Source organism: Lacerta agilis, chromosome 5 (assembly GCF_009819535.1).
Source record: "Lacerta agilis isolate rLacAgi1 chromosome 5, rLacAgi1.pri, whole genome shotgun sequence".
Taxonomy (NCBI): Eukaryota; Metazoa; Chordata; class Lepidosauria; order Squamata; family Lacertidae; genus Lacerta; species Lacerta agilis.
In genome coordinates this window covers 32,425,586-32,452,063 of record NC_046316.1, presented here as the reverse complement: position 1 = coordinate 32,452,063, position 26,478 = coordinate 32,425,586, and the positions used below count along the sequence as shown (strand labels likewise).

The 26,478-nt window shown below is 41.2% G+C and overlaps 1 protein-coding gene across 3 annotated transcripts; it reads right to left on the bottom strand.

Moving 5' to 3' along the window:
* Positions 1–51: 51 nt before the first annotated feature.
* STAMBPL1 (STAM binding protein like 1) lies at positions 52–26,478 on the bottom strand. 3 transcript variants are annotated; one of them, XM_033149208.1, is made up of 11 exons: positions 26,389–26,478; positions 17,653–17,733; positions 16,346–16,563; positions 10,297–10,372; positions 9,488–9,583; positions 8,286–8,619; positions 6,615–6,739; positions 5,327–5,464; positions 3,052–3,164; positions 1,466–1,565; positions 52–376 (listed from the first exon to the last, which is right to left on the bottom strand). In XM_033149208.1, the coding sequence occupies exons 1-11, from the start codon at positions 26,389–26,391 to the stop codon at positions 320–322; spliced, it is 1,341 nt and encodes a 446-aa protein (XP_033005099.1). In that variant the 5' UTR covers positions 26,392–26,478; the 3' UTR covers positions 52–319. The 3 variants fall into 3 exon arrangements, with proteins under 3 accessions (XP_033005099.1, XP_033005100.1, XP_033005102.1); XM_033149209.1 differs by having other exon boundaries at positions 17,665–17,733; XM_033149211.1 differs by lacking the exons at positions 16,346–16,563; positions 26,389–26,478 and having other exon boundaries at positions 17,665–17,733.

The following is a 26,478-nucleotide window of genomic DNA, read 5'->3' as shown; positions in this document are numbered from 1 at the left end:
TTCACAAAAGTCATGGAATCCAAGATAGAAAATTCAGATGCGCTGCAAATGTTCCATCACTGTCACTGTTTCAAGTCCACTTTATTTTCATAGTATTTCAGCATCATAACATATCCTGATTGAATGCCACCATGAACTCTATCATGACAGAACCACAAAATAACCTCAAAATGGGAAAGGGCAATAAATATTGAATTATTGAATCTAAAATGTACAAATATAAAATGTCAGTAACTTTTGGAAAACACTGTAGGAAAATCTGGCAGCCATGTTCTCCTTTGGGCAGCTGTTTTTGAGGTGGTTTGTTTTCCCATCCACATCACCTCAGGTCCAATACAGTTATTTGTACATCTTTCCCGACGACGTGTTTACATATCTGCAAAAGAAGTCGCCAAAATCAATCATGGATGTACGTCGGTGAGGAATCTGCTGCCAGAGGCAAACTGCCTCTAAAGTCAATTGAGAACATGCTATTTAAGAGACAGCAGGTCATGAAAGTGTTTCCCTTTGAAAATATGGTACTTATCCTGGAGGTTAGTGCTGGCTCAGAGGGAAGGAACCATGGTGCCCATAAAACAGCATTCTCCCTCCTCATCCTTGCCTTGCCATCTCTTGTAACTCACATATCAAATTGGAGGCAGTAGTTCCCCAGGCTCAGGCTGCCCACACTTCATACATTTAAAGCACATGACTTCCCCCAAAGCATTCTGGGAACTGTAGTTTAACCCTCATGGCGCACAATGCCCAGCACCCTTAAATAACTAGTTTCCAGGATGCTTTTGGTGGGGGGGCATTTCATATGCTTTGAATGGTGTGTATAAAACCTAAGTCACTTCTTGGTCAATGTAAGACCAGCCACATTTTTTCCCTGCAGCCTTATGAAAGCGGATGTTTGGTGTCTGTGATGTCGGAAAATCAGTTCTTTTACTGTGACCAAAAAGCAGGAACAATTGGGGGGGGGATGGAAGAGAGTACACTTTTAACTTATTAGTTAAATTTAAAATTAGTGTCTTTTACTTCAGACCAGCTGGGCTGAGAATCTACATACATATATAAACCTATGCAGTTTATGTTTCTTCCTCACCAGGCAAGAATAACAATTTCCAGTGAAGGGGAAGGAGAAGAAGAATTCACATTTCCTCTCTCCCACTTTCTAGATGAGTTCTGCGTACTCCAGAAGCAAACAAAGAGAACACCCAGAATGATAGAGCACAACTCTCTTTTGGGGAAAGGTTACAGTATTGGGGGCTTATTAAATTAGAAAAAGAGTTAAATAAGGTCAGGGGCATGATAGGAGAGAGTGGATGGGGAGAAGTTTCTCTCCCTCTTGGAGATTCAAGGAAGACAAAAGGAAGTGCTTCCTCGCACAATAATATGGAATTCACTCCTGCAAGACATTGTGCTGGACAAACAAACACAAGACAGACAGACATACTCAGCCAAACTGTTGAGAAGTAACGCTTACATTAAATAGTCTAGGATCCTTGGTATGAGGATGAAAGCCCTTCTTTTTACAAGCAGAAACTTCCAACATGCCAGCATTAGTAAGTCTGAAGACTCCCGTGCTAGAAAGCAAAGAAAGTATTATGTCCAAGGAAGCAAACAGAATATAGCAAAAAATAAAAATAAAAATGTACGTCTCAATAATGTGTGAAAAATCAGATGCATGAGCAACTTTAGGGAGTTTGCCAGAGGAGCATTTCAATTTAAGCTCATGCCTGAGGACTAAGACACAGAGAGCTCAATTCCATACAGCAGCAGTAGCAGAAGAAGAGGTGTGTGTATACAGCAACTGTAACAGCTTCCTATGAAAGAAAAGTTGCTTAAGATTCATCCAGCTCTGCCCAATTGTATTTATAAATGATGCACCAGCAGGTGCTAGGAGAGAGGGTTGCTTCACCAGAGAAGAAGATACTTTCCAAGGGGTAATCTCTCTCTCCCCTAGTGATGAAATGGGTTATTTCTGTAGCACACTTGCATCACATATGTAGGATTGTAACTGCTGCCTCACGTATCGGACACATATGATGCAAATGATGCCACACTGCAGCCAGTGTGACATCATGAGTAGAGTAATATCCCAAAAGTAGATCCTGCTGTGGAAAATTCTGAACTTGCCTAAACCAGACAAAAATAATTGCAGTTGATTAAGCATTTAATTTTTAACTTAATCAATCAAGGTTGACTGCACCTGCACATTACATGGGGGGCGGAGTCTCAGATTTAATCTCCAATTAGAAAGATATCAAGTAGCAAGGCTAGGAGAGATGCTTGCTTTGGAACCTATCCCTGGAGAAGCCACTGCCAATCACACGAGGTCACACTGGGATACATGGTCCAATGCCGTATTTTTTATGTTCAAGTTTTATGCTCAACGCTTGAAATAAAGTTCATCTCCTTATTTCCCTTGTCCCATTCCCCACAACAGTAAAGCAAAATTGCACCACAAAATAAATATGCCTACAAATTAACATCCCCGCCAAATAAACGGAGTAAAAAAAAAAAAATGCCTATAGCACAAAATTACCCAACACAGTAACTTGCCTCTGGTGAGGAGTGGATGAGGATATGCAAAGTGCATGTGGACTCACTACCCTGCATTTTGCACCTGGGGAGATATGAGTAGGCTTCCTACTATTATTGGTAAAAAGGGCTTGCAATTTGCATTGAAAGTGAGTCAGCCACAATTATCCGTTTTCATACCTTCACATTTTCCAAACTTTGATCTTGCTGTATTCTATTATAATAGCGTAAGAATCAATGTTTGTAATATGTAAATAATACAAATAGGTTGATTAAAATCTTTAAAAGAAAAGAGGGACCCTGAAATTAAATTACTGCTTAAAATTGCCAATATGAATTAACAATAAGAATTAAGTCCAAGTTACAGTCCAAGTTACAGTACAGTTCCAGTCCAAACCTGTACTTCAACCCTGTACTTCAACCCTTCACTTTCTCTGTAGTTCTGTAGTTCGCTGAGTACAGATACATCTTTCTGAACATTGCTGATGGATGGAGTCAGAGAGAGAGAGAGAGACGGAAATAACTTACTCGTTATGTTTTGGTGAACAAACAATTGCAATAGCCTCCGGTAGCATTAGCTGATAAGAACAATGTGTATGAAGATCAACACTGGATAGGAATGCCGTCTGTGTTGGATGTGTCTACAAAGAAAGAAAGTAAAATGTCTACTTAGTGGGTGGATTTTTTTTTTAACAGATCAAGGTCAAATACAATCAAGGAGAAATCATAGTTAGTCTGAAGGCTTGTTGTGTGATTTTCTAGCAACTGTTTATGTTATTTCCTTCACCCAAACAGACAGCATGACAATTCTCATCAGCAAAGAGGGTTCTTCACAGTCATAGCAAAGGTACCTGTTGTAAGTTACTCACTGCACCATAGGTGGGCTGGTAAGGAGAGGGAAATTACTGAAAGGAACAGAAAACTAAAGCCTTTGACCATGAAACTATATCAAAGAAATAGGGGCTGAAAATGACAAACTAACTACATGGAAAATTTAATTCAATTGGCAGGTATAGATAGAGAATTTGCATCTTTTTGGTCAGACATACTGTACAAACAATTGATGTACAAGGGGTGGGGATGGAATTTGTATTTCTTGTTTGTAGCTGAAAAAACAGTGCACAGTGCTAACTGCCTGACTCCTGTGACAATAACAAAACAGCCTCACCAGAGTAATTTCCCCATTGACTGACTGAAGTTTAAACTTCACCCCAAAAATGGGATGGGAAGTCCCCAAGCAAATGTTTTCTTGCAAAACTTTTCAAGGCACTTGGGGGATAGGGGAGGCAATGCCTGGCACATGCTGAAGTGATTATTTAATTGCGTTGGCACATGTCCAACTGGCAAGCTCACCTGCGCCACTGTTCAGGACATTTCTTTGGCTTTGAGGCTGAACGTGGCATGAGCTGAACATACTTCAGCGGTCACAGTTCGATTTCTGCATGTGCTCTGTTCTGTATGGATCCCTTCAGGCAGCACACAGCACTCCAATATGAGCCTAAACATTTGCCAGCAACACTAAGGCCAGGTATGAACACACAGCACGATAAAAACAAAAACAAAAATGCTGAGCGACAGGTCTGGGAGCATGCGTGCCCACCTCTACTCAAAGGAAAGTGAGACATATGGAATGCACATTGCAAGTATATGCCAGTTAGTCGTATTTACCAGAGTCAATTGTGGGAGGGAATACATTTGCAAAATTACATCAGCATTTTAATCAGGAATGCTGTGTTCAGGAAAAAGTTAACATCTTCTCTCCCTACAGTCCTGGTCACTGTTCCCCTGTGACTGCTCTTTAAATTTTGAAAAGATCAGTGTCTATACACCTACCTAGAGTTGCTATATATATTCTTGCAATGCCTTTTTTTTTTGTACGGCTGCAGCATTTAATGATTTATTTGTTAATTTGTCTACAGTATTTAACAACAGTTGAATACCACTTATTTCTAATAAAACATCTAAACGGTTTCAAGGTACATCAGTAAAACAGTTTAAAACAATGACAATTAACAGTAAGAAAGATTAAAACACATAACCATCTCCGTGTCTGGATAGAGTTGCCTAAGCAAAAATATTTTAAGCAAATGTTTTAATTAAATGTATTAAAGCTCAAAATGTGTCCTGGTTTGTGGTATCCTAATTAAACTGGTAGAATATATATTTTTAATGCATCATCATCATCATTAGTAGTAGTAGCTGTAGTAGTAGTATAATGTCTCCTAATGGATGCATCTGCCTCTTTTGTCACACGAGGAATTTTTTTTTAAAAAAATGGGATGACAATATTCCCTGCTTTCATAAGCACTTCTGTGTAGGCATAACAAATCTGAAGATCTAGTCAACAAAAGTAGACAGACCTGTACTTGTTGAAAGATTTGCAGCGCCCTAAGGGGCTGCAGAACACTTGGTACATGTGAGTAGCAGGAAGGTTAAGGAGGAATAGCCTAGGAATAGTGCTTTCATTTTGAAAACAAACTGAATGCACGACCTTTCACTTTCCATTAAGACAAGCATAAAACAATAGCAAATGTGAAAAACAAATGTCAGTGCATGTGCCCTGTTACAGGCAGTAGCAGACAAGATGGGTCTCCATTGAAATCCATGGAAAAATTAAACCAAAGTAAAATGGAAATAAACCAATGTAACTAAACTGAAGATAAAGCAAAAAGGGCGTAGGCTTAAAAACAAAACCAATTCCCTGCCCCATTGCACACCCTTAGAATAGTTTACCAAAAATATTGTTTCTGTCTTCTGCCTATTTCTTCACTGAGATCCACAGCATATTTATGTATATACGTACATGGATCCAGCCCAGAGTGAGGAGATCGTGTTGGTCTTGAACACTGAACAGCTCCTCCACATTCTCCATGTCGCAATAATCTGGCCCCGCAGACTGTTTTGGCACTATCACATGAGTAATAGTGAATTCGTTATGGGTCTGTAAAATAAAAGTGTGGCCAGATAGCTTTGGGAACAAGTACCGTACGTCCACCCCCAGAACCATCACCATTACCAACTGGATCAGTTTTTAGTACTCTTATCATAGTCGTGGTGCTGATTTACACCAAGTGATACTCAGGTTCATCACAGTAACAGACAAAGCAGCAATGATGGAGGTCAACACTGATATTAAAATATTATATACCCGGACAAGCATTTAGAAGGAAGATCGAAAGTTGCCATATTCACTGAGTCAAAGCTTTACTCCACCTAGCTTGTTATTTTCTACACTGACTGGAAGTGACTCCAAGGATACAGACAGCACTGTTCCTCAACCCTTACCTACTGAACATGGGACCTTCTGCATTAAAAGCACATGGTTTACCACTGAGCTACAGCCAGTGTGTGCCACGCTTATGTAAAGATACGGCAGGAAATGCTACCTTTTCTTAGTATGTAATCTTATTCACACTCACTTGCGAATGGAATTTACTTCTCAGTAAACATAGATAGGGTTGGGTTTCACAATGCAGTATTTTTTAATCTTCTTATTGGCCAGAATATATATTATTTTGATATCTGTGTATGTTTTCCCCTGTGCGCCAGGCTGAGTACTTTATATATCAGTCATGTTTCAGATACCATTTCGCAGTTAGCTATTGGTGTAAAATGAACCTTAGGCAACAGTGTGCATTATTTACCTAGGAAGCAAAATCCAAGCAATAATAGTTAAGCGATATTTGCTATAATTTCTCTCTACTCATACATACACACAAAATCTGATATTCAGAATCTGATATGCCACAGCATTAGCTCCCACTATATTTAATATTGGCTTTCCTGCAACACATTCTCATTTGTGTTTCATGAAAACCATTTTTAAAAACCCTTTAGTGGAGTCTAACTTCACAGCAGAATGATTTAATAGCATTACATGCTTCCCATTGCCCAAGATCAATGATTTATGCTCCTCCCCCCCCAAAGGCAAACAGCAGACCACAGTTCAGTAAGAACTTCTGAGAAGTAAAGTCAATTATGTAGCACACTTACACTCCACATCTGCTTTTGCTCTGATATCAGTTCATTACAGGAAAATACAGTACTATCAAAAGTGCCTTCCCCATACAAATGTGAAGGTTCAACTGTACCAGTTTTCCACAGAGAATTCCACATGTCTCTATTCCTCTTACTGTATTTGCCTCTGCTAGCAGGAGAAATTTGTGGCAAAGATCCTTGGGCAGAACCACACTTCGCAGCCCTTCAGCCACATTGTCTAAAGAGAGAGAGAGAGAGAGAGAGAGAGAAGGGTGTCGTTTATGCAGAGGTAAAGGTAAGGGACGGGACGGGGGTGGCGCTGTGGTCTAAACCACTGAGCTTCTTGGGCTTGCTGATCAGAAGGTCGGCGGTTTGAATCCCTGCAATGGGGTGAGCTCCCGTTGCTCGGCCCCAGCTCCTGCCAACCTAGCAGTTTCTGTCACAGTGTTCCGTTGCACCACAAGTGCAAGCTGGCCACATGACCCGGAAAGCTGTCTATGGACAAACACCAGCTCCCTCGGCCTGAAAGCGAGATGAGTGCCGCAACCCCATAGTTGTCTTTGACTGGACTTAACCATCCAGGGGTCCTTTACCTTTTTACATTTATGCAGAAGTCTACAGTATTAAAATGCTCTTATACAATACAATTTAAAAAGCACTTGACTGACTTGAGTACATGTTCAAATTGGGAGGCTAATTTTTTGAATAATTTATTTTGTATTTATTCATTTATTTTGGAAATTTATACACCACCTAGCTACAGTCAGAATTCAGGGTAGATATGAAGACACTGCAAGTGACTGTCCCGCTCCTAGCGATGATTTTCTTCTATGCCTGTTTCATTTGCCCTTTGCTTATGGCAAATGGCTTGTGCAACAAACAGAGGCTGAAATTTCTGTAAAATATCACAAGCTATATAGGTTGGACAGCTACAAGAGTTGCTGCACTCTCACTTATTTGGTGTGTGCATTTTAGGATTTGAGTGCCAGTGTGATGTAGTGGAAAAGCTGGTTTGGGATCCCTGTTCAACCATGAAGGTCATTAGCTGACCTTGGGCTGTTCAGCAACATTCCAGGATGAATGAGCAGTTATTAAACAGAATTTATTGAACTTTTGGAAGCATAGTTCCAGAATCATGGTTTCAAAGAGGTTCAAGTGACTTAAAAAGCTAAAGTCAAAGGGAAAGAAGTGATGAGGAATACAGAGAAACAGCTTTATGAAGGTGAACTAGGGGCATGGAAGAATGCAAGCTACGTGAATGGAAGCCTGAAAGAAGGGAAATCTGAGACCCAAATATTTCCCTTGAGCAAACCAATGAATAGGGTATACTAGAAGTCAGTCACAAACACACAACATAATGCACACCTTGACTTCCATATCATGAGTGAGGTATTGTCTTGGATACCTTCGTTAGGTTGAACTGCCAATTATTTATTCATGGCTTTTCCTTTTTAGGGAAAAACCACTCAATTCAAATGGAGGTCTGAACAAGTAACTGGGCAACCGTTACAGAGCTCCCCACCCAGAACGTGGAAACACATTTCTAACCAGATAAAAGATACCTATGTATGTATCAAAGTTTCAGAACATGCTCTATGCTATAACATTTCAACTGTTTGGGATTTTGATCATTGGCATTGTGCAGATTTTTAGATGAAATCTTTCATATGTTCTGATTTATATTGGATGCCACCTGTTGCGAACCTTAGCCACACAGTTGACTATAGAGTCTAACAGTGCAATAACATGGGAAGAAGACAACAACAACAAAATTGCTCTCTTACTCTGAACAGCACTTAGAGTAGCAGCTGGCTTTAAGGCCCGACTTATAGGAGACGACTGTCCATCGCTCTTGTTTGCAATTGTTGTGGGGAAAGAATTATTCAGATGTGTTGCAATGCACGACGACAACGTGCTCTCATCAGTCTGCTCAGATGTAATTGAATTATCCTTAGTTTTCTCATCACGGGCTCTTTCTTGCTTCTTCAGTTGATCTTCAAAGAACTGAAACTGTTCTGTTTCCAGCTGCTGTTGACGAATCTGTGCAATCCGCTTCTTCTCTGCTTCTATCAGTTTCTGTTGCTCTAGCTTCTTGAGTAATTCAGCTTTGCATTTGCCCTGAAAAAATGTATTACATGAAAAAATCCAATGTACAGCCCACAGTGGTTCAAACCACATTAGACATGGCAGATCCAATTGTTTAAATACTTGTCCCATTCACATATAAAGTGGAGTGCTATTTAAAGGCCAGGAGCTTATGGGGATGGGGAGAATGCTGAACAAACCTTCAGCCTGTAGCTTTCCCCCTGCAGGGCTTACATCTAGTACTGGACCTTAAGAAACAGACTTCTGGGTAAACAGTCCAATACCCCCCCCTCCGGGCTGCATAGCTCTCTGACCCTTTCAGTTGCACCACCCACACTTGTCCTTTCCTCTATGAGCATGAGTGTAGGCAGTGAATACTGGCAAAAATAAATAATGTCAGGGAGCTGACACACTTTTATTGCTGGCTGTGATTCTTGGCCAAACTTTTTGGCAAGGAACAGGGCAGTGCAGAATATGGCTGCATTGCCTGTGGGCCGTACAGTTCTTGGCACCCATGTTGTTTGGGCATGGCTGCCTACTTGTGTGTCTGTGTTGCCGGGGGATGGAGGGTTTGCATCAATCCAGTGGAACACTTTCGTGGATCAAGAGGTAACAAAGGACTTTGGTTTCTCAATAGATAGCTGATATGTTAGTGTTCAGTTTCACTTTTTGTTCATTTTTAACATTATTATTATTATTATTATTACTATCATCAATAGTAACAGTGTTACTTACCACCACTACCACAAAAAGTTTAAAAGCTAAATAAATTATGTTATTCACATATAGGGTTCCTTACTAAAGGTTTATATATTTGCCAGCTTTGCTATGCAGAATGTTGATGATGGAGTGCACATATAATTAAAAACACATACAATATAAATGTTCTGGTGGAATTTACCTTGTCTTGCATATATTCCCGATATTCTGCATTATATTTCTTTAACAACTCCTTCTTCAATTCATCAGTTCTTGGAAAGGCTATGTCCTTCAGTTTCTTTGTTAGAGAGAATTAAAATAAAATAGATACATACATACATACATACATACATACGTGCATGCATGCACGGATATAAATACTTGCTTTCCTCCCATTCCAGATCACCATCTTGATCTCATAACCAATTCATCTATTAGTATAAAATTAAATCCAAAAAAAAATTAAGGCTCAGAGCTGTGAACCAGCTTTATCCTTGATTAATGCCTCTGGTTGCGAACGGGATCCGTTCCGGAGGCTCGTTCGCAACATGAAAAGCCCGCAAACTGAAGTGCCATATCTGCACATGTGCGCAGCGCGATTCGGTGCTTCTGTGCATGCACAAAGCACGATTTAGTGCTTTTGCGCATGCGCGCACCCCGAAACCCAGAAGTAACCTGTTCCGGTACTTCCGGGTTCGGTGCATTCGCACAACCTGAAGCAAGCACAACCCGAGGTATGACTGTATTTACATGGCTGTTCAATGGCCTTGTGTTTGCTACTGATATATTTCAAAGGTCATGATGGCACTCCTGCCTTGGTAAATGTATAAAGTCTGGTCTCCATAGAAGAACATGGCTTCCAAACCCAGAGTTCATACTGTAGCACTCAGCACCGATGGAAACATCTGGCCCAATGCCTTAACAGAGCTGGTGGTGCTGTTGTTATTGGTTCACGAAAAGAAAAAGAAGTCCTTTGAAATGCCTGGTTTGTTTGTTTTTAAGCAACTCTACCTTCATGATATCCTGTTTTTCTGGAACTGCACATTGCTGGTAGTCTCGATGACAGGGCAGCTTTTCTACAAACAAACTAGAAAATGAGACACACACATTTTCCACCTTGCATGTCTGAGAAATATCCACAACACCATTGTTTTTCCTGCAGAAACAAAAGCTGGCTGCATAAATCATATGAGGCTGGACCTAGTCTTCCTTTTTTTTTTTTTTTAATTCACAGCAGCTTTCTATACCTTTGGGTTTTAAATTACAACACTGCAGTTCTACAGTCGGTTCTCAGTGCACAATTCGTTTACTATTTACTATGCTGTAGTGCCACTCATTCTCATACAGCAATTCCAGAAAAATAATGTTTCTCAATTGCAGTCAATGCTATGTTTAGAATATATTTGTAAACTATAGGTAATGAATAAAACAAAGCACTAGAACCATCCTTTGGTGTACCTACTTTCTTTGTTTGTTGTAATTGACAATGTAATTTTTCAATCCTTCTCTTCCTTCCATTTCAATTCTTCTTTCCTCTTTCCTTGGGGGTACTAGCCCAGCACTGAATATTTCAATACTTCCAACTGATAACTACTCCTTAAAACTTAGGCAGGTGTCCCAGTCTGAATAGTTGTGAACATTTAGACTGAAGGACTGAGGCTGGGACCTTCTGAGTGAAAAGCTTATGACCCACCCCTGAGCTTCAAGACTCTCCCTTTTAACTTCTCACATGGCTTTCCCCAGAACACATAGTTGCTGCAAGACTTCTGTTTCCTTTTCTCAGATGTGAGTGTGGGGGTGGGTGAATGAGAAGGCAGCATGGAAAGCCGCTTGTCTGCATCCATAATGCAGCCTATTGTGTTAAGGTAAGTCTCCTTCATGGATCACTGCCTTGTCGTGGCGAAGGGGCTTGAATTACTCAGGGAAACTATGGACAGGTCAAGATGGACAGGTCATAGTGGAGAGTTTGGACCAAACGTGATCCACCTGGAGTAGGAACTGGCAAGCCACTCCAGTATCCCTGCCAAGAAAACTCCATGGACAAAGACAACAGGCATATAAAAGATATGACGCTGGAAGATGAGCCCCTCAGGTCGGAAGGCGTCCAACATGCTACTGGGGAAGAGCGGAGGACAAGTACAAGTAGATCCAGAGCTGATGAAGCGGCTGGGCCAAAGCCGAAAGGACGTTCAGTTGCGGATATGCCTGGAAGCGAAAGGAAAGTCCAATGCTGTAAAGAAAAGTATTGCATAGGAACCTGGAATGTAAGAACCATGAACCTCGGAAAGCTGGATGTGGTAAAAAATGAGATGGCAAGAATAAACATTGACATCCTAGGCATCAGTGAACTAAAATGGACAGGAATGGGCGAATTCAGTTCGGATGACTATCATATCTACTACTGTGGGCAGGAATCCCGTAAAAGAAATGGAGTGGCCCTCATAGTCAACAAAAGAGTGGCGAAAGCTGTACTGGGATGCAATTTCAAAAATGATAGAATGATCTCGATACGAATCCAAGGCAGACCTTTTAACATCACAGTAATCCAAATTTATGCGCCAACTACCAGTGCTGAAGAAACTGAAATTGATCAATTCTATGAAGACTTACAACACCTTATAGAAATGACACCAAAGAAGGATGTTCTTCTCATTATAGGGGATTGGAATGCTAAAGTAGGGAGTCAAGAGATAAAAGGAACAACTGGCAAGTTTGGCCTTGGAGATCAAAATGAAGCAGGGCAAAGGCTAATAGAGTTCTGTCAAGAGAACAAGCTAGTCATCACAAACACTCTTTTCCAACAACACAAGAGACGACTCTACACGTGGACATCACCAGATGGGCAACATCGAAATCAGATTGATTATATTCTCTGCAGCCAAAGATGGAGAAGCTCTATACACTCAGCAAAAACAAGACCTGGAGCTGACTGTGGCTCAGATCATCAGCTTCTTATAGCAAAATTCCAGCTTAAACTGAAGAAAGTAGGAAAAACCACTGGGCCAGTAAGATACAATCTAAATCAAATTCCTTATGAATACACAGTTGAAGTGAAGAACAGGTTTAAGGATTTAGATTTGGTGGATAGAGTGCCTGAAGAACTGTGGATGGAGGCTCGTAACATTATACAGGAGACAGCAACAAAAACCATCCCAATGAAAAAGAAATGCAAGAAAGCAAAGTGGCTGTCCAATGAGGCCTTAAAAATAGCGGGGGAGAGAAGGCAAGCAAAATGTGAGGGAGATCGTGAAAGATACAGGAAATTGAATGCAGATTTCCAAAGAATAGCAAGGAGAGACAAGAGGGCCTTTCTAAACGAGCAATGCAAAGAAATAGAGGAAAATAACAGAATGGGAAAAACCAGAGATTTGTTCAAGAAAATTGGAGATATGAAAGGAACATTCCGTACAAAGATTACCACAATTAAGGACAAAAGTGGAAAGGGCCTAACAGAAGCAGAAGACATCAAGAAGAGGTGGCAAGAATACACAGAGGAATTATACCAGAAAGATATGGAGGTCTCATACACCCCAGGTAGTGTGGTTGCTGACCTTGAGCCAGACATCCTGGAGAGTGAAGTCAAATGGGCCTTAGAAAGCCTTGCTAACAACAAGGCCAGTGGAAGTGATGATATTCCAGCTGAACTATTTAAAATTTTAAAAGATGATGCTGTTAAGGTGCTACACTCAATATGCCAGCAAGTTTGGAAAACTCAGCAGTGGCCAGAGGATTGGAGAAGATCAGTCTACATCCCAATCCCAAAGAAGGGCAGTGCCAAAGAATGCTCCAACTACCGCACAATTGCACTCACTTCACACACTAGCAAGGTTATGCTTAAAATTCTACAAGGCAGGCTTAAGCAGTATGTGGACCGAGAACTCCCAGAAGTGCAAGCTGGATTTCGAAGGGGCAGAGGAACCAGAGACCAAATTGCAAACATGCGCTGGATTATGGAGAAAGCTAGAGAGTTCCAGAAAAACATCTACTTCTGCTTCATTGACTACGCCAAAGCATTTGACTGTGTCGACCACAGCAAACTATGGCAAGTTCTTAAAGAAATGGGAGTGCCGGATCACCTCATTTGTCTCCTGAGAAATCTCTATGTGGGACAAGAAGCTACAGTTAGAACTGGATATGGAACAACTGATTGGTTCAAAATTGGGAAAGGAGTACGACAAGGCTGTATATTGTCTCCCTGCTTATTTAACTTATATGCAGAATTCATCATGCGAAAGGCTGGACTGGATGAATCCCAAACAGGAATTAAGATTGCCGGAAAAAATATCAACAACCTCAGATACGCTGATGATACTACCTTGATGGCAGAAAGTGAGGAGGAATTAAAGAACCTTTTAATGAGGGTGAAAGAGGAGAGCGCAAAATATGGTCTGAAGCTCAACATCAAAAAAACTAAGATCATGGCCACTGGTCCCATCACCTCCTGGCAAATAGAAGGGGAAGAAATGGAGGCAGTGAGAGATTTCACTTTCTTGGGGTCCATGATCACTGCAGATGGTGACAGCAGTCACGAAATTAGAAGACGCCTGCTTCTTGGGAGAAAAGCAATGACAAACCTAGACAGCATCTTAAAAAGCAAAGACATCACCTTGCCAACAAAGGTCCGTATAGTTAAAGCTATGGTTTTCCCAGTAGTAATGTACGGAAGTGAGAGCTGGACCATAAAGAAGGCTGATCGCCGAAGAATTGATGCTTTTGAATTATGGTGCTGGAGGAGACTCTTGAGAGTCCCATGGACTGCAAGAAGATCAAACCTATCCATTCTCAAAGAAATCAGCCCTGAGTGCTCACTAGAAGGACAGATCCTGAAGTTGAGGCTCCAGTACTTTGGCCACCTCATGAGAAGAGAAGACTCCCTAGAAAAGACCCTGATGCTGGGAAAGATGGAGGGCACAAGGAGAAGGGGACGACAGAGGATGAGATGGTTGGACAGTGTTCTCGAAGCGACTGGCATGAGTTTGGCCAAACTGCGGGAGGCAGTGGAGGATAGGCGTGCCTGGCGTGCTCTGGTCCATGGGGTCACGAAGAGTCGGACACGACTGAACGACTGAACAACAACAACAAGTCTGGGAACAAAATTGGGCTTGAGGAAGGGGAAAAGACTCTGCCAAGAGAGTGCCAGAAGCAGGCACAGGTGCACAAAAGGAATTCAAAAATGGCATAGCGAGCTTCCACTCACTCACTTTCAGGTTAGGGGATGGATGTGTGGCAGGATTAGTGACTCAGCAACAGAATGCAGTCTGGCACCCTAGTTTATTGACTCTATATGGGAAAGACTGGCAGGGCTCCATATCCCCATTTACTGGCAAAATACTGCAGTTTCTAATTCATGGAGGTTGCTTGCTAGAATGAAATTAGTCATTGGCATGGCGATAGTGGCCATTGTAATTGCTGACTGCTTATTAAGGTATGCATTGGTTATTGGCACTGAAGATGCATGACAAGAGTTAAATAAAAAGCTGCTCTCTCTCTCTCTCTCTCTCTCTCTCTCTCTCTCTCTCTGTGTGTGTGTGTGTGTGTGTGTAGGGGGGAATACAGCTGTATTCAAAATGCAACATGCAAGATTAAATCACCCAGTAGAAATCCCTCATCTCAGTTTGAGCCCTAGCTTTGTGATGATGCAACAGCAGCCACATAGTTCATATGTACCCCATCTCTGCACTTTCCCTGAGTTTTTTACAACCATCAATTTTAGCAACATACTAGTTGAAGGCAGGAGTCAACTCCAGCAATGCATGGTGTAGCCAAAGCTCACACATTCTGATGAGTGGGGGCCTACTGTCCTGCCTGATGAGCCTGTTTCATCTTAATTAAAGGAAACTCTATCAGGCTCTTCTGCATTTGAAAAGGTCTGGAAGTTTGCAGACTGATTCCTTTAATTCTGATTGTGAAACTAGGATATATGGCAAACGTGAGGCAACCCATGAAAACAGCATCCTGTGTCTTGTTTCTCCCCTATCTCAAATGCCAGATAGCCAACACTGTGCCCTCCATATGCTCTCAGGCTACAAGTCCCAACATCCCAGCCAGCATGTGATATTCCATGCATAATATTACATCATCACTCTCTGTATCCATGCAGATCATTGACAAGGAAGCTTACAGAGTAATGAAATGCTTCTGTATGTTGAATATCCTTAATCATTATGGACAGGAGAAGGGACACAAAGCTGATGTTTAAGATGGCAGCCTCAAGTTTGCTGTAACATCTAACTCCTGATTCTTGAGTGCTCCATCTTTAAACATTAAAAAAAGGAAAACTGTCTGTCCCATAAATTAACACAATGGTAGAGGCATCAGGTAAGGATGAAAGGATGTCTATTCCCAGTTCATGTAAGTTTTGCATCGAGTCTATTCAGTCCAATTTCTGCATGATTCTGCAATTTCTTTTTTAAAAAATCATAGGAAAATGTGCATTTTCTGTACACATTTTACCATAAAATACAATTTTAATAGTTTTTTTACCTAAAATACACATTTTAGCTTAAAAGAGGCAGTTGAATACACATTTCAGCTGACAGCTATATCACAAAATTCAGAGAAGTGTGAAAACGGAAAAATAACTGTGTTCTGATCTGCGTATTAATCCAAGAAGTGTGAATCAGGTTGGATCACTTAAAAACATGAAGTGAACAAAAACTGTGAAAATCCCTAGCACCAGGTGAGGCTTGTGTTGTTTATCACTACTAATGTTAACATACACTTTCGACCAGGCTCTGTGACACTAGTGCAGTTGCATTGCATGCAGTGTTCACATCACAACTGACATGCTATCTGGGAGAAAGAAGTATTTTCCACGTATAAAAGTAATTACTGTTCACATGCTTGGAAAATACAGTATTTTGGAAGCAGAAGTTAGGAAAGCCTTCTGTGTGCCCTGTAAGAAATGAGGGCATATTTGTTGAGCTCTAAAGTCATTGCCTAGCAAGACCCCTTTTTTCAGACACGTTTGGAATAATTTGCTAGCACTCCACCAGCTTAAAATTGCCGTTTCTAAAAATTAAGATCAGGTTGATATCCATAACTCCAGACCAATCCTTACGTTATAAACTTATTATAGAGAACAAAGGCATTTTCAAGATTTCCTTCTTCCAGATATACAGATGCCATGCGCTCCATCTCCACTCCAGATCTGAAGTAGCGCCGTGGAGTAATGTCTTCATTTATTGTGATGTTACAACCAAGTTTGCTTAAGGCACGTACACGCTCCTCTGGGCTCAGTGAAACATCTGTGTGGTCAGGTATAGCTGCTAGCCTTTTCTGTTAAAACAGACAGCACAAATTGCATTTCACTTTGGTTACTGAACTTATCCAAGGAACTCAAGCTGAAATCTTGAGCCACAATTAGCAGTTGCAACCTACGGTTTCAGCAAGGTTCGATTTTGCTCCATCAATGCTGTTGCAAAATAGTGGAGGGGGTATCCCATTAAACCAACCCCCAGCTACTCCATGCACATGCACACAACCACACTTTCAAAACCACACAACTTTCCAAAAATCATTTTGCTTAATGATGCAAGAGAGGCGCACTTTATGCCCATTATGCTATATTTTTCACAGCTGCTGTTGTTCTGAAATGTTGTCTTTCACATTTGCGCACACACAAGTCAGAATCATAAAGCTTTCGGTCGCCACTTTTTAAACCAACCGTAGCCACTCTGTTCAGCCTCTTTCATAAACAGGAATGTAATATGAGAAGTTTGAGACATGATTCAGGCTTAAGCAAAGACATAGTGAGAAAGGAAGATTGTTGAAGAAAACAGCAGTCCTGCATCTCTGCCTCCTCCTCGCAATTTAAGCACTTGGCATCATGCCACCATGCTGAGAGTTTCCTTGTGCCCCCAAGTGGCAGCCACTTAAATGTAGCAAAGATATTTTCTCACTGTGATGATGTCTCACCATACATTATGTAGTAGTAGACATTATGGAGGGAGAGGAAAGAGGAGAGGGTGGTCCTATTTTTACCAGCAGCCCTACATCTTCTGCCATGTCTACCTCAAGCCTTAAAAGTTGTGATTTTTAATTAAGTCTGGGCCTACAAAGGCTTTAAAGGAGTGGTTTAGGATATAACTTATCAACAATAATATGATTATCAGAGGAGCTCAGTAAAAGTAAAAAGTTATGGACCAGATGGAGAGTAATAAGTAGCATTCATAAACTTTTTTTATTTTATGCCAACTCAGTACATTTTGGAAAGACTGACAACATGTTCCAGGGTGTATTTTGAGCTTGATTGGGATGCTTGCTTCACAAGAAAACAGGGTTCAAGCCAATATCCACACCATTCAAGCAGACATGTCTGATAAGCAGCTTTTCATGCATCATGAAGCATCAGCCCATAGCACTTACCAATGAACTTACAGTGAATGGTTGTTCCATGTTACTTTGTGCTCGCAACCCAAGCTTATTGTTCCTCTCCAGTCCTTCCATCTAGCCACAAAAATAGAATGGGAAAATATACAGTGCTCAATAGCAGTCTCATCCAACATCTCACGCCAATGACAAAGTTCCAAGGAAATATACTGATGATGCTCTTAGCTTGTCAACAGCTGTAACTAACCAGTATTTGTTTCTTGAAATATGAATCATGAATCCATAGATTGGTACTTAAAGCATCATGTTAGAAAACTGGAATGGCCTTTGCTGACCTGTATTTCAGAGGTAGCCATATCTTCTGGATATATACCTACTAACTGCTCTGGAAAAATTGGGACATTGCGTTGTTTCATGTGATATCATGGTGGCTATTTTGGGTGCCGCACTCTCACACTGCGCTCTTGCCCCCCCCAAAAAAAGTGCTGGGGGGGGGAGTTGTGATCTCAAGCCTTCCCTGCTTTGGGGGCACATCAGGAGACTGGGATAATTTTGAATCCAAGCCATTTCCTGGTCTTCCCCTAGCACAGCCCCAAGCCCTCCCAGGGGCCATAAGATTTCACCCTAAACAAAGAAAACAACTATACATTCATGGTAGGCTCCTTCCTAGCAATATATCACTATGTGGCAATGCACTACACCAAGAGCCAAGTTCTCTGTTTTACTGCACAAAGTAAATATGTAAAGAACAAGAAGAAGAGTTTAGATTTGATATCCCGCTTTATCACTACCCGAAGGCGTCTCAAAGCAGCTAACATTCTCATTTATCTTCCTCCCCCAAAACAAACACTCTGTGAGGTGAGTGGGGCTGAGAGTGTAACTAGCCCAAGGTCACCCAGCAGCTGCATGTGGAGGAGCGAAGACACAAACCCGGTTCCCCAGATTATGAGACTACTGCTCTTAACCACTACACCACACTGTTGTAAGAAAGCATTTGTTCCTTCACTACTTTTCTCCAGGCAAGACATACACTGTTATCATGCATTGGTAAACTCATAACAGTCTTTAATATGCCATACCTTAAGTCTGTTGATATATCCCTTTCACCATATAAATAATTGTAGGACTAACTACTTTTGGGGGTGCAATTCACAGCTCTACTCAAATATATACCTGTACTTGATTCACATAACCTTAACTCAGCAGAAAAGCCCTTGAGATCTCTCTTCATATAAACCAAGATCATTATCTGAGAATGTCAAGCATGGAAATGTCAAGCACATTGGAGCTGGATTCTGCAAAATAAGCCCTGTGAGCTCAGCAACCCCCCACCCCACCCCCGCATAAACCATTTGAAGGCAAAGAAACAAAACGCAGGGTATGAAAAAGGAACTGTGATTAGTAACATCAACAGGCAAGTTTGCAAGCCTCATTGGTTCTGCCACCTGCACCCTGGTAGATTTAGAGAAGTGACAAAACCAGACATCGGAAATCAAAGCAAAAGAAGGTGTGAGTGGTAAGCTGAAGGGGGTGAAATGCTATCTATAGATATCTTAACCAGTAAAAAATAAGCATATGCAAAATACTAACTCAAATTTACTAGGCCTGTGAGCTATATGCTGATATCGTTCCATATTCTTTAAGAGGTGAAAAGTTCCAGGAAAGTCACCTCCCAGGTTTTGCTTTCTTTTGGGGAAGAGAGTGCTGGAGACTGGCATTTTTATAATGCTTGGCTTATGTACAAATATGCAAGCAGAGCATACATGAAAGCAGTGCTTGTCCTAAGAGGCAATATCTACTATGCCACACCAGATCCCTGGAAAGGCGCTGGCACTTCAAGATGCTCCCAGCCTTTCATTCACAGCTTCTCTCTTTGTATTCTACCCGGTTCCAAAAGTGGTTTCTTTCTCTCTCTTCACATGCACACACAGCAGCACATACCCCTCTTACATCAGCTGTCTTCCCCCTTAGCATGGTAGGCGTAATGTTCCCAGCTCTGCTAACTCTTACTCAAAACACTCAGCATTCTCTAACTACTTCCTAACAATTAGCTCCCATTAATGAAAAATCTATCAACCGTCCTGGACCATTAAGCAGTAATTTTGCCTTGCAGCCATAAACAGCATTATCACTTGATTATCCCAAGATGAAAGTAAGGGTTTATTCCAACTGAGCAATTCATATGTACTTCAATAATCTTCCCAAAATTTTGGAGGGTGGGCTTGAAAATGATTTTGCTTTGTTGTATGCAGTGGTACTTCCTGGTTGTTATCAGCACAGTACTATCAAGCCGTGCTGCTGTTTTGGAATTCTTGTGATGCAATCTCAGTGTCATGCTCTTCACTCTGAGGAGCCACAGAAATCCTGGCACATGAACCTATACTCTTATTTTGCAAAATAGCATCTGACAGGATCAGGCTAAGGTGGAACTGTAGACTGCGCAAAAATAGCTCTGCAAAGTTTCTGAAAAATCTTTTTAATAAGCATTCATCTTCTATCATCTTTTAATAGAACTGGAGTATCTAACTCCAGCACTCAGCCCCTTTCATTTCAACAAAACTTGCTCTGACTGCCTAACTGGCTTTGGCAAACTGAGTTGAAGGATAGGCTATTTATAGGTTGTTCAACAATAATTTCAGTAGAATGTATTTACATCATCTCTCTCTTCTAAACAGAAGACATCTGCATCTATAAATCGACACATTATTTTCAAAACCAAATAACAATTCAAGTCATTCTGCTATCACAACGCTGACATTATCCAATTATCTCACTGTGTGCCATCTTCCTCCAAAATAATAAAAATACTGAACACTCAGTGTCCAAATAATCTGATAGCAAAGAAAAAGCTGAGTAGGCAAAGAGTGCCCAAAAAGGTCTCTCATAATTATTTCACCATCTATTCTGAAAACTGAAGTTCTCTCAGAGCCTACAGAGCCTGCAGGAGGCTGACTATATTACCACCATTTAGAGGGAAACAAGAATTTGGTTTGGCATTTGACTGGTCAAAATATTGGGCAAATTTATGCTATGAATGTTATAAGCAAATTTTGCATGATGGTTCCTGCGATCAAGTAGCAGGCTTTGTGTTTGGATACAAATGGATGTCATTTTGGCAGACTGAACTTTTGAAAACTGCACCAATGTCAACTAGGTGGCTACTGGTTATCTATATAAGTAACTATATAACTATCTATATAAGTTCTTCAGAACTGGGGATATTTTTTTTCCCTCACTGTTGCAGCTTCTGAGTTTCTAAATAGTCCCACTGATGACTAGGCAAATGACTAACAGAGATAATTATTTCCTTTTATGCTACCAGGGCACAGCAAATTTCTTATACAGTGCGTGTGCTGGCTAATAATAATAACAATAAAAGCAACTTAGTAACTGAAGAAAATGTGTCAAGCCAAATCAATAACACAAAGCAAACAAAGGCATACAAACATTCAACTGATACATATTCACATCAAATTATGCAGAAATTTCAAACATTAAAATGGCAGCAAACTGCATTTGAATGTACAAAGTGAGCTCTAAGATTAGCTCCGTGAAAGCTTAAGCAGTTACATTGCAGATGACAACATGATTAAGATATATAAGCACTTCTGTCACTTGAAAGTACTGTAAAATCTTATTACAATCATTTAATATGTCTGCTTTCTAACAACAGTTTAGTTGATTTTACAATGCAATGCTCTGCATACTTATTCAGAAGTGACTATGGGCTGTTTACTATGTATTGCTCTTGTATTGCCCTGCAAAGAGTGTATGATAGGCTCATTTTTTCTTTCTTCTTCCGAGTGTCAACTGGACATAAAGGATGGACAAATTAGTGTAGCAAAATCGTAATAAAACAGATCACATAGAAGTTTCAAGAGGGAAGTAGTTAGATCTTAGGTTACCCTGGTTGTTTATTGTGTGTAGAAAAGATACTGACGAATGCTGCCTCTGTATCAAGGTAAACCATTCCATTGATTTTTAAACCTGACTCAGAGCAAAGGTATCAAAGTAAGGCGGCCTTCTGCTCATGGAGAAGAGTTCATTCCATATGCTTGTTTGCTACAAATTTCTTTAAGGTCAACTGGCATGATTATTCTAAGCATCCCATTACTTCAATACACTCCTAATCCGCTCACAGCTAGCAGACTGGTGTATCCTCTAATAACACGCATGTGAGCAATGGGATTTTAACCAATGACCTGTTGGTAGGCAATACCCTTATTACAACACAAAAGTAACATGTCGTTTGGGTGGTAGGGGAAGCCCCCCCCCATTTTTAAAATGAACAGCTTATACGCAGCTTCTGTTTCAGTGTATCTGAAGAAGTGTGCATGCACACGAAAGCTCATACCAAGAACAAACTCAGTTGGTCTCTAAGGTGCTACTGGAAAGAATTTCCTATTTTGCTTTGACTATGGCAGACCAACACGGCTACCCACCTGTAGCTTATACGCAGTTCTGGTTTGTGAAACACACACACACACACACACACATATGCAGTAGATACTAGTCCATAAAAAAGCACATCTAATTTATTCATTAGATTGTATTCCATCCTTCTTCTAAGGAGCCCAAGGCAACATGCCCAAGACTTAACTGATATCACACTCACAACAACCTTGTGATATAGGTTAGATGGAGAGAGCTCAAGGTCACCTAGTGAACTGCATGGGTCAGCAGAAAATTGAACCCGGAAATTTCCCTGATCAAAATCTAACATTCTGACCACTGGTATACACCAGCTGTCAACAGTTACTGACATTTTGGGCACATCGGGACGTCACATGAAACCAGGGACCACCAATATTGTGCCCACGGGTGCACATGCAGCCACAAAGGCCTTCCCTGGTGCCCACCAGGTCCTATCCCCTCTACACACAGATTTCTCTCTTGCAGCCAATAGAACAGGCTGTGCTGTATGCTTCGATGCACCGTGTGTGTGTGTGTGTGTGTGTGTGTTTCTCTGGCTTGCAAATGTTCTCACAGCCCCTAAAAGGTTGGCAGCCTTGGTGTTAAATTACAAGTTAGAATTATGCATGCACTCCATAATGAGCTGCCTCGAACTCTGGGCTCACATACGCTCCTGCTCCCATACCATGCACCCAGGAGAAGAAGTTCCAAAGTGCTTGCTTTTGCTTAACCAGAGGTTGCATTTGCAGTCTGGAACTGAGACTGGTTTTTCTTAATCTTAGCTAAAAACTTAGTCTAACATTCAGCAATGATTGTGTGAAATCAGCTTGTTTGAAACTAACAATAGTATTTGTAAGGTATTTTAGGACAAGAGCTGCCGAAAGAAAAAATGGGCATTATTCATGTATGCCGCAACAGCAGCAAGAATCTTAATAGCACAAAACTGGAAGACTGGAGAAATACCATCAAAAGAACAATGGCAAGAAAAGTTGATGAACTATGCAGAGTTGGCAAAGTTAACGGACAAATTGCGTGAAAAGGACAATAGTGATTTCGAAAAAAGAATGGGAACCTTTTACAACATATTTGCAGAAACAAAAACAAAAACAAACCATGGACTCGCTGGCAGGATTTAAATAAACATTTACAATTTTATTTACAGAGAACAAGAAATTTAACAATGTGATAACATAGTACTATATACAAACAGCAGAATGTAACATTTGATGTAATAAACTAGAAATGGAAGCTGAGGGAAGTCAATAGGGAGGGGGGAAATTGGAAAATGAATGTTATTGATATTGGATATTTGTTATGAGAAAAAGAAAATTATTAAAAAATCTTTAAAAAAAGAAAGAACTAACAATAGTGTTAACCATTTTGCCGGTCTGAACTACATGACAAAAGCACTTACAGAATAATAGAATTGTAGAGTTGGAAGGGACCCTGAGGATCAACTAGTTCAACCCCCTGCAATGCAGGAATATAAAGCTGTCCCATATGGGGATTGAACCTGCAACCTTGGTTTTATCAGCACAAAGCTAAGGTATGAGGTAGAGATAATGGGGGTGTGGCCTGGCCAGAAAGAAGAGCCTGATGAGCCACATTTGGTCTCCAGACTTGAGCTTCAGCACCCTGGTTCAGTGTGCCATGCAAACATAGTCTTTGTCTTGTATTATTTATCAAACTCTTTTTAAATTAAATATTATGTGCATTAATGATTTGTTTTTAGCAACTAAGTTCCAAATGTGAATGTGATCCCTGTCTACATATATGCATGCCCAGCAGTATGTTTCCCATGTACTTTTGTCCACTTTTGTATGTATCTAACCACCCAACAGATGGCCACTTTGCAAAGCCTGACACCTCAGATCACCTGCTCAGCTTTGCAGGGGAGGCCTAAATCACAGACCCTGTTCTTCACAATCGGTAACGCAGGAAGTAGCAAATGAATTATGTTCACTTCCTCCAAATGAATGTTAAGTGCTTTGTACAGTAACTAATCCCACATCCGGAATTACACAGAATCTAAACAGAGGGATCCAAAGCCAGCAAACACGCCCACTGTATACTTTTGAGTGCATAATTTCAACCCATGCAAGGGATGCGGACACGAGGTTTCCTTCTGTACATGCACCACCCTTGTTAAGTTGAAAATATATGCATTTAAGAATCAATTGTATAAACTACCGCTTAATAGAATAAAAACTTTCTACTTCCAATTAGAAAACAGACAGAGCTAGCTGCGTTAAGTTCCACTTAGAAACAAGAGGACAAGTTACTAGGCCAGGGGGAGGAAAATGACTGCTACCAACTCTCTAAAATGACTGTGCCAAACTCAGCGCCTGCCAGCAGCAGTCACACTGCTCTCCCAAGTCAACTCATTGTAGGCTGAGTATTTTCTGAGGATGGTAACATGCTGAGAGGGTTGTGTGACTCAACTTTCAGTCACATTCAAAACCCCATCAGAATTCACTAAACTCATGGTTTCAGTGCACTGATTCACTGTGTAAACTGCTCCTAGGCTCATTTTTGAGTGAGCACATTTAGCAATGGAATATAATTTGTTATGATCTTAAAATGTTTCCTGACACTGAACATTAGCATAGCTGCTAAAAATAAGCAAATATTGGTAAACCTTTCAGCTTTATATAGCCCAAACACCAACAGCCCTAGCAACAAAAACTCCAAGTTCAGATACAGTATATGTTTTCTTAAAAAATAAAAATAAAAAAGCTTCTATCACTAGAATCCCAGTTTATGACATCTCTAACTGTTGCTGTCTAGCCACATTCCTAGCAATTTAGAATTTGACAGCACTTTTCAACTTGGACTTCCTAATTTCTCAAGACCCAATCTATTCTTACAGTCGTATCAGTCCTATTAATTGCTAATCTTATGAATTATCCTTTGTCTGGAGATCCAGTCCAGAAATGTGACATCATTAAGCAATATTTTAAAATACAATCAATTTTACATTTAGTTGGCCTACTAAAATATATTACAGCAAGCTAGGTTACGGTTATGCCAAGCCTTTATCTATTTAAAGGCAATACAAGATTCTAGTCAGAGCAATTTCACAAAGTTGCTATTCCTTCCTCACTTTCTTCAGACATTTATTTTTCATATTCTGGCAATGCTATTTACAGGCAATATTTCAACATGTCCCTGGAGAAAGTGCCTGTTAGAACAAGAGCAATTACCAGGCTGAAAACCTAGTAGAGTGCTAATTGCTGTTCAATTTACAGTTGAACCCAATTAGGAACAGAATCTTGTGTTAATCCTGACATTAGTAACTCTAATATATATAATGGCGTGGTAAGTTATAAAGGTCATATTCTGCACTCACAATAAAATGGGGAAAGGAAAGGAGGAAAGCTATTTATGATAGAGAGAGGGTGAAAATTCTCCCTGAGCGTCTTCTCAGTTCCATCTTATTGTCTTGATTGCTTTCTTCTCCCCACCCCCAGAAGGTATTTGTATTGCATTCAAGGCCATCTTGATGCAACCTGCAAGTCCTTGGGGAATCAATAACATAGCTGCGAAAGTGCTGAGGGAAGGCAAAGAGAAAACTGCAGCTCTGAAGTGAAGAATGAGTCTGAGGTACAGATGCAATAAATCTCTAGGGCAAACGCCACTTACCAGGAAAGGGGGTGCTTGGAGGTGGGGATGGGGTAGCAAATCCTTATGCGGATTTGCAAATCCCAGTGGGGGGGAGAGAGAGATCTATAATGTTGTTTCTGAAATGAGCAGTCCCTTTCCAAGCGTCCCTTTAAAAACAAACGGCATCTGGAAACGACTGAAGCGGCTTCATTTCGGTCACATTTCAAAGGGGGGCGGGAACTGCCGCCCGCCCCGTTGTCCAGATCAACTCCACCCCTGATCATACCAAACAGCACCTTTCCAGCACAGCATGTTCCCGAGAGGCGATGCTCTAAGGGAAACACGGTATATAATAATGGCCAGTGAAAGGGATCTGTCAGATCACCCTCAGCCAGAGAGCACGTCTTCCCGATCCCCTAAGCTCGCGATTCCTTGCCGCTGGTCATCCGGCTGTGGCAGCAAGAGGCGGAACTAGGAAGAAAAGGGCTTCGAGGCTTCCCCCGCCCCTCGAGGCACACATGTTTGTCTGGCGGAGGGTCGGCGCCTCGTCAACACGTCAGAGCGGGCCCTTTCTGAATGGGACCGCAAGGTGCCTGCAGCCCAGCCCTGCGCCTCCGGTAGGGGTCGGCCAGATGCGCCAGGCAAACGCACCCCCACCCTCCTCCGGCTGCCTTCCCGCAGCCCCCGTCCCCGCTCTCCATCTCTCTGCAGCGAAGCCATCCCCGTTTCGATAGAGGAGAAAGCGCGGCAGCTTACCATAAAGCCATGGCTGCCCGGAGAGTCGCGTCAAGTCCGCCTCGCCTGAGGGCTTTGGCTAGAGAGAAGCGGCAGCTGCCGCTGCTGCTG